Source organism: Neurospora crassa, linkage group IV, assembly GCF_000182925.2.
Source record: "Neurospora crassa OR74A linkage group IV, whole genome shotgun sequence".
NCBI classification, from domain to species: Eukaryota; Fungi; Ascomycota; class Sordariomycetes; order Sordariales; family Sordariaceae; genus Neurospora; species Neurospora crassa.
The window spans coordinates 4942570-4958801 of record NC_026504.1 but is presented as its reverse complement, the minus strand read 5'-3'; the positions used below and the strand labels follow the sequence as shown (position 1 = coordinate 4958801).

General features: G+C 50.8%; 2 protein-coding genes across 3 annotated transcripts; both read left to right on the top strand.

The window, feature by feature from the left end:
- The first annotated feature begins 6622 nt into the window (after positions 1-6622).
- os-2 (osmotic sensitive-2) lies at positions 6623-10216 on the top strand. The gene is made up of 9 exons (XM_957070.3): positions 6623-7324; positions 7614-7989; positions 8050-8097; positions 8170-8299; positions 8366-8509; positions 8570-8926; positions 8983-9061; positions 9116-9299; positions 9360-10216. Exons 2-9 carry the CDS (start codon positions 7934-7936, stop codon positions 9436-9438), a joined length of 1077 nt encoding a protein of 358 aa, XP_962163.2. The 5' UTR covers positions 6623-7324; positions 7614-7933; the 3' UTR covers positions 9439-10216.
- Positions 10217-10777: 561 nt separating this feature from the next.
- Positions 10778-14489, top strand: NCU07023. Of its 2 annotated transcripts, XM_011395918.1 has the most exons (3): positions 10778-10966; positions 11278-11591; positions 11673-14489. In XM_011395918.1, the coding sequence occupies exons 2-3, from the start codon at positions 11401-11403 to the stop codon at positions 14206-14208; spliced, it is 2727 nt and encodes a 908-aa protein (XP_011394220.1). In that variant the 5' UTR covers positions 10778-10966; positions 11278-11400; the 3' UTR covers positions 14209-14489. The 2 variants fall into 2 exon arrangements, with proteins under 2 accessions (XP_011394220.1, XP_011394219.1); XM_011395917.1 differs by having other exon boundaries at positions 10778-11591.
- Positions 14490-16232: the final 1743 nt, after the last annotated feature.

Sequence of the window (16232 nt, the reverse complement as noted above, 5' to 3'; positions counted from 1 at the left end):
TATTCCTTTTTCCATGTTTCTCAAAGCTCACTTTCTCCTCCACCGTATGTTTTGTTTTTCCATGGGGGCTGGCTGGTTGGCTGGTTGGCTGGTTGTGTCTGATAAGTACCTCTATCCTCTTTCAACCGAACGAACGATCCGGGATTTCTCACGTTTGTTCTTTTTTCGTCATCCCTTACTCTTGTTCCACTCACTCATCTTACGTCACTTTTCTTTGTCTCTTTTTTTTTCTCAACCTCCATCACCTGGTTCGCCTACCTTACTTACTTGGATTGTTGGAAAAAAAATAAAAGTATTTATATATATATATTATGAAGAACTAAGGAAAACAAGGAAGAAAAGAAAAAAAAAAAAAAACAGTGACAGACAGACTGACAGACCGACCAAGTAGATTTTCAATAATTTTCTTTTCATTGGGTCGAATTACGTGGAAGAGCTCTATTCATACCAGACCAGGTAGTTTCCACCGTTCTTATTTCTTTTTCTTCTCCATTCTTGTGAAACCCGTATATAGGTATCTCCATTTACTTTCTCTTGTATAAGATAGCGTACCTAGGGTATACGTGTACTGGAGGAGGAACTCTTTGACCAGAAGCTAGAGGTACCTATGTTGGTCTACAGTGTACCTACCTACTTAGGGTACACAATTTCCGTTGTTCTGGTTCCCCATCATGTCCTTCATTCCTGCAGGAAACATGAAGTTGCTCGGGCTCGGGTGGTATAGCGCAAAATTAGGTAGGTAGAGGTAGGTACCTTTAGGTAGTAACTGGAAAAGATTTGATTGATATCGGTAAGAAGCCGTGCCGGGCCGTCATGGTTCTTTCACTTTAAGCTTTTTTCTTCTTTTTTCTCAAGTGATGATGTATTCCTCGAGGTCCAGTCGAGGGCGCGCGGGCACGGAGTATCGATCGCCAATATAGCTTAGATCATGTGTCATGTGCTATGTTGTCTTCCTAGGGGGCAGAAGTCGGAACACAAGCGAGCGATAGGTACCTACCTACGGCTTACCTACCTACCTACCTAGGTAGGCTGACTTTTGGTACGACGCGAAAGACGATGGACGGCGTGAAGCTGTATAGGTACCATTCATGTTTCAGAGTATGGGTAAGATTTTTTATCTTTGACAAGTTCGATGTTTTAGAAGGCGTGCATGTACAGTGATAAAACAAGACACAAGGTCTGAGTTACTAGGTAGGTAGTAACAGACGTGAGGGTCTACAACTACTAAGAGGTTGTGATTATATCTTGTAGGAAGTATAGAAAAGTTCTAGAACGATCTCGACCTGATCTCATGGATTCATTGTGTCATTCACTCTGTGCTACCTACCTAGGTAGGTAGGTAGGTAGGTAGTGATGTTACCCTTGTGTGTGTCCCCTGGGTAGTACACAACCACTCACGCTTACTTTCCTTCTCAAGCACATGATCTAGGTAAGGTAGGCTGTACTCCATACCTCTGTCTAGCTTGTGTTGCAACACCCTTGCGGAACGATGTTGCTGCTCTGCTTTGGTGCTCATCCATCAATCATATGTGTGCTTGTATCCACTAGACTACATATACTACGTAGTGATGGGCAAGCACAGGTCGTCCGTGACAGCTGAGTTGAGCAAATCATGGAAACACAAGTGGACTTTCATCCAAGGCCATTTGAGCCTCTGCTGTGTCACTATAATGCTGTTTGTATGCCATGTGTCAGTACCTAGGTAGGGCTGTTGCTACTGGGCTTTCGAAGAGTTTCGTGGTAGAGCCCGTTGATCAAGTATTCATAAAGCAAGTACTCTTATGTCGGTAGCTGGCATGCCGGAGGTGTGTGCATATCTAAATCGTGAATCGGGCAAGTACATTACTCTGGTACAACAGGTAGTCAAGTAAATATCATGGGATTTAGACAGATTCAGATAACTCGACCAGATCGAGGGGTCCAGTTCTCGGGAGTGACCCGAACCGGCGATCCCGTACACTACTGTTGAGCAACAGACAGACGTCTCGATTGAGGTCTGCAGATCACCGTTGCGGATCGCCCGTGGTGGCTCCAGCCAGTTTTGAGCCTCCGTCCGCCCACGAGCCACAGCGTGCAAGTCAGCGAGCGAGCGAGCGTGTTAGATCAGAGTGTCGGCGTCCAAGGAGGCGCCATTCGAAGTCGACGATAGCTTCACGTTCTCTTGGCTCTGTATGTCAAGCTTGACGAGTCGTGCAACAACTTCTTGACAGGGAGCTTGTATTTGTCACACGATTGTCTGTCTTTGGTCCGTTGATGGAGATCATGGACAGATGGACGGATGGATGGGACTTGCTTGCTCCATGGACATGGACATGGCTTGATGGCCCCTTGTCCGACTCCCCGATTTGGGGACGGGATGGATACAGTATGGGAAGTTGATGGTAGAAAATGGGTGATCTGTTTCCCATGGCATTATCCCTGCTGCCGTTGCGCTACATAGTACACCGGCTTGACCGGGCACACAGGCGTTGATGAAGGGGGACGCGGGGGGGTTAGAAGAGAATACACTGCACTAGAGGCCTGGAGGCTCAAAACGGGAAGCGAGGGGGGCAGGCAGACGAACATGGACAAAAGGGGTTCGGGGTGGCGAGTGTGTGAATAGCTGCATATCCACATTCGTCTTAAAGCATCCGCTTGGTTCCCCGTTCAAGCCGAGGATGCTGAACCCTGCCCTGGGGGAGCTGGAAGTGATCGACAGCATACAGTATAGTGTATTATGTCGTGTAGCTTCCGGAGCTGGCGTCCATGAGGGAAGATGTGAGCTGAAGCTGTAGCTGTTATGGCAGGGTTGTAACGCTACCGGCGGCAGCGAGGGTGTTGACAGCTTCAGTTTTTTTTTTTCTTTTTCTGATGGATCAATTACCTTGTCTATATGCACCCATCTGTCCAGCCCCCGGGTTCAACGGTTGTAACGGGGATGCGCTCCTCGTTCCCGTTGCAAGATACCGGATGCGAGGTTCATTCCGCTGTTTCTACCAGAGTTGTGGTAAGGAAATGTGCGAATGCATCTCTGGCTGCTGGACCTGCTGCAGTACATATGCACGGAGGACCCTGGCTGCGATGCAGAGTTGGATATGTATGTATATAGGTGAATGACATCCCCCTATGCAGTGAATTAATTTCGATGACAAGACACTTGCAAGTAATTGGTTCAATATTAGCGAATTGAGAGCCAACACCCGATAGTCATCATTTTGAACATGCTTTCTGCCTTGAAAACGTGCCTTTGCTGTAGTATGCATCTGCACACTGGCAGCAGCAGTAGCATCGGCACGTACATAAGCAAAAACATAAGTCTCGTGGACCCTATCAAAATTGAGGGTACTATCCTCTTCCTCTTCCTCTTCCTCCTCCTCCTGCTTGCCCCTGTGACTGATCCAGGGTTCTAACCGGGTCCACGGCACGGGAGTCAAGACAAGGGAAGCGGGAACGAGGGACGACGGACGTTCTTGGACCTGAAGGCGGTTCGCGGTTCGCTACTACATACATACGCTAGCTGGACCATACCCCGACGACGTCATCGTGCATAAGACGGGCCTGGAAGCTCCCCCCCGTCCTGACCCCGCTGGCTATTGACGAGGCTAGGAAGATTTGGGAATGGTTGTGTGGTAGTTGTGATGTTAATAGCGCCGGTTTCAACATGCAGGCACTGCAGCCTACTGAATGTACACTACATACATATGTACATACATACCTACCAATCAATGTGTTCAGCCCAGGGTTTATTTTTGGTTTCGTTGGTGAATTTCCCTCGCCTTGGGGATATCCCCAACAGGGACAGCAGACAGCAGGGACAGCGGAAAGATAGACCAAGGGTTTTAACATAGTTATGACGGCATAAGTGTCTTCGTGCTTACTCGGCACCTAGTGTAGTTTAGAATTGTTGGGCACTGGTTCTCTGTGTGCTCAAGCTGGATTCGTAGCTTCATATGACACTGAGGGGAAGGTGAGAGAAGCGTACGCTGATTCGGCGAGGATGAATGCCGTTTGTGCTGGCGGATGTGGGGGCGGCGCTGGTCGATAGATAAGATGATTTGCTCTGGTACGTGAACAACAGCTCGGAAATGGGAACAAAAGAAAAGATGAGATGGGATGGCGCGGCTGGCAACAAAACCCGAACAGTATCGGTGGGTAAGAGTAAGTAGTGTATTGGTCCCTGATGATCACGGGAATGATCCGTGATCCGTGCAGGCAGGCGTGGCAGAAGAATATCAATCAATACATAAGCGCCAGGGCAGCGGACACATCGCTAGCGAGGGGAAGGAGGTGAGCTGATTTGGCTGTGATGGGCTCTGCATGTAGATGGATGGATGGATGGAGGTTGGGGGCCCTGAAAGCGCGGGAAGTGGGAGTCGGCAAGGACCCTTGACAAGGACGGTTGCCAGATGTCCCTCTTTGGGACTGGCTTGAGAGAAATCACCGATTCCCGATCATGAGATGGGGAGAATCCACATGGCCAGAGAGACGGCCGTCGAGGAGCTCTGATATGAAAATGGAGCTTTGTGAATCTTGGACGGTTGCGAGTGGTCAGTGGGATGAGATCCAACTACACTAGTGTAGGGTCTGGACGGCGAGGCGGCTCTTGGGAGAAGTCTTGGGGGTGTCATCGAGATGGCCAGCATGCTGGGTGGGTGCATGTCTTCTTGGTAGTGGTGGGAATGACTTCCACTTGCACACAACCACGACCACACTCCAGAATGCGTGCCAATTTGCGTTGATACCCAAGCCCAGCAACCTCCAACAGCCCAAGGTAAGAATGCCGAGACTTGAAATATATGGCGACTGCCGGGAAGAACAAGCCAAGTCAATGACGCGGCTATCGCCAATAGTGGAGTGACCATGTGTGGTTGATGTTTGGACTCGACTCATGGAGGCTAAAAAACCCCCTCCAAAAAAAAGGTAGACATCCTGGGTGAGAATTGCGTGCCTGAGTCCAAGCACTCGGAAAAGCCCAGGGGCATAAGTAGTGTACACTATCAGACTATCTCTACTATGTACACTACTGAGGGGGATGTGTGTGGGGAGGATGGTCCAAGCTTTGAGTGCGGGCTGTAAAGAACGAGCTGACTAAGGTATGGAAGGTATGGACTTGCCTGGTTGGAAGAACTTTAAGCATCCTGATCCAGATCGCCAGGGTATGACTCCGTTGATATGAAAATCTCCCAAACGGCGAGGCAAGTGTGTAGTGTATGCATTGTGAATCCCTTCGTGTTCCACAACCCGGACCTTTTCCTCCAGACACGTTCACTGACAACCTGTTTATCGCCCTTCTTGTCGATCTGACAGTGACTGCTTTTCTTGAAATCATAGCACTCAAGTTCAAATGGTAGTGTGCTTCGGGACCAGGAAGCCGCGCGTGACTGCGGCTTTATGCTTGGTTCGTCGACAGCGGTCGGAGGGACGGCCGATTCGATTTCTACCTATTTCATTTTTCTATTTTTTTAATCCCAATTTTCTAGCAAGGGAAAGAAAGGGTGTCAACATCAATGGTCGACTCTGCGCTAGGACTAGTCACCGCCAAATGGACTATTGGCTGAATTACTCGATCAAAGTCCGATTGCACCCAAATTCGCGATTTGGAGAGGACCATGGGAAATGGAGGGGCTCAGCAAAACGGCCGATGGCTTGCGATGGCTTGCGAATGCCTGCCAGGCCGAGCGGGAGTGGGTCTTTTGGCATGTGTCGGCGACAAGGGGTCGTGGTTAGCGCTGGTTAACGCTCATGAGCCCCACCCCTCAACTACGTCATAGCCTTCTGGAGGTTGTAAGAGCGGGCATCTCCCTCGTTGTCCCCCTCGCTCCCCTCGTCTGGCCCGTCTGGCCCGTCTGGCACCTAGTCTTGGCACCATGTCTACCTACCTACCTTACTCTACTTGACTACTATGCACTATCAGATGACTGGCGAACGTAGGTAGTTTGTGAAATGGTTGTGATGAGCATTTGACTGAACGAAGGGTTTAGAGTAACACGACAACCTCAAGGACCCAGCGTTATGGGAAACCACCGCGGGCCAAGTTGCGGGGTTAAGGGAAGACACCTGCAAGCAGTTGGAAGGGATGATTGCTTGACTTGCGCATATAAGCTGCACCTAAAAAGACATCAACCTGACATCCATGGCATCCATTGAGGCTATCTTCACCTTTTCAAATGTCCCTGCATTAACAGAGACAGTTAACGGCAGATCAGACACAACAGGAACATCCATTTGGAAATTAGCACCAGTTAGTGGTGGATGGTGGTATATATGTATGTATGCAGAACGCGCGAGACACACCAAGGAGGGGAGGACTCAAAGGGGAGGGAGGGGACAGGTACAGGTACCCAACCAACGACAGAAAAGAGAAAGCGGAAAATGGATGAACCAGAGCATGGAATTTGAACAAGACGGAAATTCAGCATACCTATCCTGTTCTCCAGTCCCGGCGTCGTGTTCCTGGTCTCGAGGACGGTCGCCGATGTACCGCCAGGGTACCTAGGGTGGTGCCAGCTCTCCATGCTGGTCGGTCCTCCATGCTCTGGCCTCTTCCCTATTGGAAGTTGCCGGCCCTCTCCTGGTAGCGCATTAACCGTTTCGAGCTGTTCCTCCTACTTCCTTGCCCGTGAGCCCGGCCTCCCGTTCCATCCTCGCTGCGTCTTCATGCACCCTTGCCTGGCTCATCGGGTGTGCGTGTGTTCAGATTCAGGTTCAGGTCCAAGTGCCAACAGACTTGACCGTGTACACTATTTACTGCTCGTAGCCCCTTCGCTTTTCTTTTTTCCCTTCTTTTATCATCTGCGCTTTCGCTCCTCATCTTCCTCATACGTCCCTTCTCTGCTTTCTCTCCTCTTCAAACCTGTCGTGTTCTGCGCGTTGGTCTTTTCTCAGTCTCGGACCTATACACGCCTCAGCCACCACCCATCGCGATATTGCTCGGTTGATAGGATTCGACTTTGACCTCAGCTCGACTAAACTCGCCAAGTGTGAAGAAACAGTCCATCGTCGGAAAGTGCGGGGCCTTCAGTTTCTTAGTTTAAATCGCCCTTTGGATCGCAAGAGAGATTTAACAACAACAACAACAACAACAACAACAACAACACAACAACACAAAACATTTCCTACCAACCGCCCGACGAAAAAGCAAAATATACACGACACGAGGAAAATCATTCCGGATCGAGTACGACACAGAGTTGCGACGGACACCAGCATTCCCAATCATCGATCCCCTCGCGCACCTCGGCCTGCCAACCACCACTTCCCTTGTCGTGTCGCTGCCCCTCCGAGAGGTATCCGAATTCCCGTCAATTTGGGTAAAAGCCCCAGTTCTGTTAGTGAACTACTGCAGGTAAGCGAGCGGATACCCACCAAAAAAAGGTCCACCGCTACTAAAGGCCAATTCCCTCCTCCGCACTTCCCCGCCCTGGCGACTGCCTGGCGCACACTGTATTGTCCACTGCGAGCCATTGAGCTGCCCAGCTGGAGGTTGCGCTGGAGAGGGATTGGAAGTGGGATGGATTCCTTTTTCTGTCCATTGCGTCCACTTGCATTCGGCTCCCACCCGCTCTCTCTCCCTTTCGCTTTTTCGTTCCAGGCACTTTTGCTCTCGGTGCCCAAGCTGATATTTTCTTCCCAAGACAAACAAAAGTTTTCGGTTCGCCTTCAGGACTTCGTTCTCAGCCTTTGCCCGATCCCCTTATTGTGCGCACTACGCAGGCAACATCCGACCCCAGCCGACGTCGTCCGTCTCCTCAGTCTCCCTTACACAAAAAACACAAAGCGCCCGATCACCGGATCGCCTCACTGCCGCCACTGAATCAAACCTCGCGTTTGACCTGTGTTTGTGACACTCGGCCCATTCAGCTTGCCCCGCGCTCCCACCAGAGACAGGGCTACTTCGTCTTCCAGCAATCCTCACTCCGTCCTTTGTTCTGTAACATCAACACCACACATCACAATGGCCGAATTTATCCGCGCCCAGATCTTCGGAACTACCTTTGAGATCACCTCGAGGTTGGCCTCCCCGCGACGAACCCTTCTGTCATTATGCGCTCTAGTCTGATCCCGCGATAGGTATTCCGATCTCCAGCCTGTTGGCATGGGAGCCTTTGGTCTTGTCTGGTATGTTTTCCGCTTCGCTATCTGGTCACATCCGCCAGACGCACCCAGCTAATAATGATGACCGCTGCGCAGCTCCGCGAAAGACCAGCTCACCAACCAGAATGTCGCCATCAAGAAGATTATGAAGCCCTTCAGCACACCGGTCCTTGCCAAACGCACGTACCGTGAGCTGAAGCTTCTCAAGCACTTGAGGCACGAAAACGTTGGTCTACCAGATTCCATTGCACAAGCAATTGGGAACCACGCGACTAACATGCTTGCGCAACAGGTCATCTCTCTGAGCGATATCTTCATCTCTCCTCTCGAGGATATCTACTTTGTTACCGAGCTTCTCGGAACCGATCTTCACAGACTTCTTACGTCCAGGCCTCTTGAGAAGCAGTTTATCCAGTACTTCCTGTACCAGATTATGGTAAGTCATCCCCTGTCAATGTCGCATGAAAACGACGGTAGCCACTAACTCCAGGATTAGCGCGGTCTCAAATACGTTCACTCCGCCGGTGTTGTCCACCGTGACCTGAAGCCAAGTAACATCCTGGTCAACGAGAATTGCGACTTGAAGATTTGCGATTTCGGCCTTGCGCGTATCCAGGATCCTCAGATGACGGGCTACGTTTCTACTCGTTACTACCGCGCCCCCGAGATCATGCTCACTTGGCAAAAGTACGACGTCGAGGTCGATATCTGGAGTGCCGGCTGCATTTTCGCCGAGATGCTGGAGGGCAAGCCCCTCTTCCCTGGCAAGGACCATGTCAACCAGTTCTCCATCATCACCGAGCTTCTCGGCACTCCCCCAGACGATGTCATCAACACGATTGCTAGCGAGAACGTGTGTACCCCCACTCTGCTGAAGGCTCTGCGACACCGTCACTAACTCTCCGTCAGACCCTGAGATTCGTCAAGTCCCTTCCCAAGCGCGAGCGTCAGCCCCTGAAGAATAAGTTCAAGAACGCCGATTCATCAGGTACGTCTCAGCCGCTGGCCATCGCCGGATACACAAGATGCTGACCTGTCTTAGCCGTCGATCTGCTCGAGCGCATGCTTGTCTTTGACCCTAAGAAGCGGATAACTGCCACCGAGGCCCTTTCACACGAGTACCTTGCTCCTTACCACGACCCCACCGACGAGCCGGTTGCCGAGGAGAAGTTCGATTGGAGTTTCAATGATGCTGATCTCCCGGTCGACACATGGAAGATCATGATGTGAGTTTCACCGCATCAATATGATGAGTTGAGAACCACACACCACTAACTGAATCACAGGTACTCCGAGATCCTGGACTATCACAACGTCGAAGCCTCGGGGCAAATGATGTTCCAGGAAGATGTTCCGCCGCAATAAAACACGGCAACGGCAGGGTCCGAGACATGGCGCCGAATCTTCAACACAGGGGTGGAGTAGAAGTCCCCTGGCTTCATGATACCACGACATCATGCCACATGATTTCTTACCGTCATAATCCACTTTTTTTTTCGGTTAACTTTGAAGGGGTTCTCCGATTTTGTTTTTGTCTACAATGTTTGAAGAGCGGGGAAGCGGATACACATCAGAGAACTGTATCCAGGTCTCGGGTACAAGGGAAGTTTCAAAGAAAGGGAGAGGGCATGCAGGTATGTCCAGACAGAAGGACGCATGCATGGGAAATACACGTACCCAGGCACGGGCGATGTTTGGGGTTAGGATCAAATAAGACAAGAAGTAAAAAGAAACCAGGATTCAAAAGAGGGTGTTTGCGCTTGTTGACTGCCGGACCGACTGATATTCACCAACGATGGAGAGTTTGGGCATGCATGGCGTTCGTGGAGAGGGAATGATAGGTAAGGCCGAGACCGCCACTCTTTGGAGCTCGCTAAGGAAGCTGATGGTGGACAAGCGGCGGGCGCTGTATTGTTATGGAGAGAAAGGATGAGTGGAAATGATGGCTATCCATTCGATCACGAGGCACTTGGTGGGGAGTAACCTAAGCAGAAACACGCCGTTAGGGGTCGGTTGTAGGGGCAAACAGGCGGTCGGATCGATAGGGTTGAGATTCTACATGATTAGTTCGAGTATATGATAGACTTTTTGGTAACATCAGGTCCCGTCGGAGTATTACTGGCCTTGCATTGAATATGTTTAGTCGGAGATCGCCAAGATCAGACTCTTAGCTCAGGGGTGGTGAAAAGGGGGTGAAGATTGGGTGAAAAGCGACGGTGGGTGTGGGGAGGGTGGTGAGGAATAGATAATTGTAATAAGGTGTAGCTATTCCCTCGTTGACGGTTGACCCAGAATCCGATCTGTAGCTTTCGGTTGGCGGTTGGTTTGGGGGGAAAACGCGCGTGTTTTGGATCAAACTATCACCATCGTTTCCGTCGATATCGTTCTCATGGATCATCGCCTTAGCAAGACTTCGCGGTAGGTCAGGCGGTTTGGTGTGCATTCCTATGTCTACATACATATGTATGTACGATGTCACCGCATCTTACTGTCTGTCGCCTCTCTCGCAATTGCATGTTGCATGCCCGAGGCACTCGCTGATGAGAACGGGACAGAGGAGCAAACATCAGATGGTACCTACAGGAAGATGGGTTGACTCGGCGATGCCGACTTACACCTCTAGGTACCAATGCGTACCTCAGGTCTATATAGAACGGCAGCCAACTGATTGGAGGATTGATTCATCAAGGTAAGTTGAAGGGAAGGTGTTGTTCAGCGCTGTGGGTTCCCGTCTTTGGGCAGTGGGCAGTGGGCAGTGGGCAGTGGGCAGTGGGCAGTGGGCAGTGGGACGGCTGGGGAACGAAGCACGAGCCGCCGCCCGCCCAAACAGCACCTCAGTCACGAACGGACGCGCCTCGTCGAATTGTCGGGAGAAGCTCCGACCGATCCTCCTGTCCGTCCTCTTCCAACTTCCCATCCTTCCCTTGGATGTCAGTCCGGCGACTGTTGTAGAAATGTTTCGCGGCCTTGAAATCGTCCTGTCCTAGATTTTGTTTATACCCACACTATCTCCGGATCACGGAACGGCGACAACACATACGGCATTGGCGTTGGCATTGCTCGGCCCACCCCTTCCGCCGCCACTTCTCGTACCATCCATCCCAAGACCCTACCAACCCAATTAAGCAACCTGGGCCATTCTCTCCGTCGCCGCTTCAATTTCTATATACTTACATACATACCTACCCTACCACATGGATATAGCTTGACTTGGTGAAAACGAGAACAATATTCTAGTTATATAGCGAAGCGCGCGGTAGCTTTTTGCCGCCATTCCGGACAGCATATCAGTCGCAACTCCCGGATCCCGGATCCTCAGCCTAGACAATGTCCGTCCCCCCTACCCCGACAACCGAGAGAAAGCCGGGCTTCATCCCGCTTGTCGCCGTCGTCGACTTTCACCATGCGCGCGGCCCCGAGGTCGAGAGGTGGTTCGGCGTACCCGAGGATAGCGATCCAGCCGCCGAGTATGATTGGGGGTTGTTGCCTTTTATGGCCTTGAGCGATGGAGCTCATGCGTACGTCTTCCCCATTACCCTCCATCTCTCGGAAAAGAAAAGACATGTTTCAAAAGACTGACGATGCATTGGACGACACAGCGCAACAGAAGACTTCTCCTACTTCACCCTCCTCCGCCCCGCCACCGCCTCCGAACCCGAAGCCACCTCCCTCTTCGGCATCTCGTGCACCCGCCAGATGGACGCCTCCCAGCTGCTGAACCGCCCCGCCGATGTCACCCGCTCGACCGTACAAAAAGCCGTCGTCATCATCGCCGACTCGCCCCAGTACTTTGGCATGCTGCGCGAACGTCTGAGCGTCGTCACAAAGGCCTGGTTCGCACAGCGCGAGTTCACCGATGTTGAGATCCTCCGTCGCTTCCAGGAGAGCCTAGCGGACGAGAAGGCGCGCGGCACCTTGCTTGGCGAGAAGGAGGAGGACAGGGATTTATATCTCGGCATGAGCCTGCGCGAGCTGGTGCGCGAGTTCCGGTGGCAGACGCTGGTGCTGCTCAAGTGCTGCCTGCTCCAGCCCAAGATGTTGTTCTTTGGATCAAGATGCGAGAGGCTGTGCATGATGCAGTTTTCACTCATCAGCCTGATCCCGGGCTTGTTGAGGAACTTGCAAGACTCGGCCGGTCCGGAGCTGGATAACTACGAGAAGAAGCTCCAGAGGCCGACGAGCTTGCGGACGAGTGATCGTAATTCGCTGCTAGCGTACATGGGCTTACCGCTCCAAATCTTCGGCAAAGGCAGCTTGTTCGGGCCGTACACCCCCCTTCAGCAGCTGGACATCCTGGCCGACTTTGGCACAAAGTCCTACATCGTCGGCAGCACCAACTCTCTGCTGCTCCAGCAAAAAGACCGCTACTCCGACATTCTCATCAACCTCGACGAGGACTCCATCAACATCACCTCCCCCAGCCTCAAATCCGCCTTAGCCCTGTCCACCCCCGACCGCCGCTGGATTGACTTCATCACGCAAAACGTTAATGACACGTGGGACGACGCCAACCCGGGCATGCCCAAGACCATGGGCTACGTCGGCTCCGAGGAGTTCATCCGGCTGCAATTCGAAGAATACCTGCTGTCTTTGATCTCGTCCGTCAAATACCACAACCACCTCGCCATCCACTCCCAAAACCCACGGATGCTGCTCCCGCACATCGAAGGCGACCCCTCGCTCGACTTCAACGCCGACTTTATCGAAGCCTGGAAGCGCACGGAAAATTACCGGATCTGGGACGGCCACACGGACTCGCACTTGTTTGACATTGTCGAGCCTAAGCACCCCTGTGCCGGCGGGCTGACGATCGATGATGTGCAGAGACGGATCGCGCAGCAGGTGCAGGATCTGCATCTGGATGAAAGATTTGCGGTCGGCAAGGAGGTGCTGGGGCGGAACCTGGCGGCAGGGAAAGAGAAGGCCAGCACCATGTTCAATAAATTGTATGCGGACATGGAGGCCTTGAGGGAACAGAGGCGGAAGGCAGCGGAGGAGGCGGAAAAGCAACGACAGGCTGAGGCGGCAGCTGTTGGGAATGGGCAACAGCACGGTAGCGAAAAGGGTGGCAGCAGTGGGAGTGGGAACGGGAACGGAGGAAACGGACAAGGAGGACTGGCGCCAGCGGCCGCCGTGTCCACGGTAGGCAGTAAAGCCGGCGCCTTTGTGAGCAGCTGGACGGCTTGGGCGGGCGAAAAGCGCAAAGGGTGGGGCCGTTCGGCGCCGTCGACACCGATTACCGAGACCGCGCCTGTGCCTCCCACCACCACCACCGATACTACGACTACCAGCGACACCTCTTCACAAACTGGATCCCAACAACCAGAAGAAAAGGACAAGGAGAAGGAACAAGAAAAGAAAGGGTGGGGCTGGTCCAAAGCCATCAGGAACCGCACCTCCCTCCTTCTCAGCGGCGGTAGCACGTCCGAAGAGCGTGAAACATTCATGCCCCAATCGCCCCCCCGAAACGGGGCGTATGCCGCTCTTCCGCTGGGTACAGGCAGTCCGGAGTCGGTGAGGACCACCAGAACGGGGAACAGCAGCACTGTTGAACAAAGAGCGTATAGGAGGAGGGCGTTGAGTGGGGAGAGTATGTTGGATGCGGTGGAGGGTGAGGATGGGGAAGGGTTCTCGGGGAGTGAGTTTGGAAGTCCTGAACGAGTACGTGGGGGGATTGCGAGAAAGCCGGTGGGTGGCGTCGGATCAAGACCCGGGACGGCGGGGACGGCGGCGGGGAGCGTTAATCTGATGAGTCTGGCGTCGCCGGAGGTGGTGAGGTCCGCGAATAATACGAAGACAACGATCACGACACAGGAAGAAAATGCTGGTGAGACTGGGGTTAAGAAGGATGAAAAGGTTGAGATTGAGGACAAGTCGGACAAGGCGGATAAGGAGGACAAGGGCATGCAAGAAGTCTCACTCGACGACACCCCAGCAACAGCTACCGAGCATGTCAAAATGGAACCATCACCTGTCCTAGCGCCGATAACGACTACTACTACTACTACGACAACAGAAGAGACACAAAAAGAAGGGTCACGGTCCCGATCACCATCACCATCACCGCTTCAGTCACCGGCTGTTATAGTGGCTGCTGAAGAGGCCGCGAAGGCGAAAGAAGTTTGGGATAAATAATAAGCGTATAGAAGGACAGCGACGGATAATTGAATATAGCGAAGCGTCTTTTTTTGGATTGTTTATATTCGTCGACTCGTAAAGTAGCAAGTGAATGAGCCATGTTTGAAGTATCACGCGCAGCCGCTGTGCCTGTTACCTCCTACCTTGCTACGGAGCTTAGTTTTCTCCATGTATACTAGATACTCATCTAAGGCTATGAGCATGTACTGATTAATCCTCCTCTTCACCCGGACGAGACTACTATAACCCCGAGAAAGTCATGCATTCAAGTCGATTACACACATCTCTGTATACCAAGCACATTGTACTGTATGTAATTGACATGCCAGCCTGCTCGCCCAAAAGCTATCTCACTGTTTCCGATGTAAACCTTACACATCCATTCGTAAGCAGTTAGTTAGTTAGTTTATTGTTCATCGATGCATGTTCACGTCCACGATCTCACCATCACCATTATTAATCACCAACAAGGGAAGAAAGGTTGCTGAGGATGCTACTTACTGGCGTTGCGTTAATTCCGACGGACATGGACTCGTAGTGTAAGTGACTCTCCCTCCCTCCCTTTGCCTGGAAGAGTCGCTACCTACGTAGAGGTAGAGGTAAGAAATGGCAGTTTTTTTTCTTCTTCTTCTTCTTCTTCTTCTTCTTCTTCTTCTTCTTCTTCTTCTTCTTCTTCTTCCGACTACAACTACGGAAGACGACTAGAACCTCCTTGCTTCCATCCAGTCAGTCAGTCAGTCAGTCAGTCAGTCAGTCAGGAAAAAAACAAGATCGTCCTTGTCCCAAACGAAATGGATCTGGTTGATCCGCGGGACATCTTCAGTTTACCTAGGTACCTACCTACCTACCTACGGAATTTCACAAAAAAGAATCAAATATCAATAGAGGAGATAGGTAGGTAAGGTTAGGCACCTTGGGTATCTCTCATCAATTACCGTAGTGGTAAGATATCAAAATCGCAAAATGAACTCCAGTCCTCCTGTTATTGGAACTACCTACTCATTGCATTCTGGTGGGAGATATGGTAGGTAGGTAGGTACCTAGGTACCTAGGTAGGTAAGTACATGTACCAAAAAAAAAAAAAAAAAGGGCGCGCATCAGAATCGGGGGTCAAGGGTGATGTGATGTGATGTGTGCTCTTCTCTACTTACTTCTCAATGTTGAAAAAGTTCATACCTAGCCCGTTCGTTAATGTGTGTCGCTGTCATGGACTCTTTTTCTTTTTTTTTTTTTTTTTTTTTTTTTTTTTTTTTTTCAAACTAGATTGAATTGTGTCAGGTTGGTTGTGGTATATACTCGGACCATCATATATATATCTATCTATTACTCTTTGGAGCTCTAGCATATGTGCTTAAATGGCCAATGAAGAGTGAGAAAGAGTGAGAAAAAGATGATCAGACCGACTGGATGGGAACCTAAATCACTAGGTTAAAACAAACACCCAAATTTGGGAATATGGCTAGCAAGATTAGTTCAATGTAAAGATCATGATCAAATAAGAAACAGTAAAAAAAGCAGGATGAGGTTTTGGCGATTTTTACGCTTTTCCCCTTCCCCCCTTCGAATATGTCTTTAGTTTTGCTCCTTCAAGTCAACTTTTAATTTTTTAAATTTTTTTTTGGTTTCTTTTATAAAAAGAAATTCCGTATTCAAGTACTGTAGCTTCGTCACCTTTTGAGGCGTAGTCTGGGGTAAACGCAAGAGGTGCGTGAGGTCGATATGGGTGCCGAGGAGTGTAAGCTCTTCCAGAATAGGAACATCAAGTTATGACAGAAAACGTTGTTGGTAGAGTCTTCTCTTATCTATTTCTCACTGGATGAAGTATATACAGCCCCCAAGAAGGAAGATTATGAAATCATCATTTCACAAGAAGAAACTCGAAAAAAAAAAAGATGACCAACACACCAGGGCATGACATATTCTCGTAAGCCCATTCCACCATACGTTTCCAGAACCAAGACCATCTATCATTCAAAAGGAATAACCATATGGACACAAAAAGAGACAGAAGTAGGCCACCT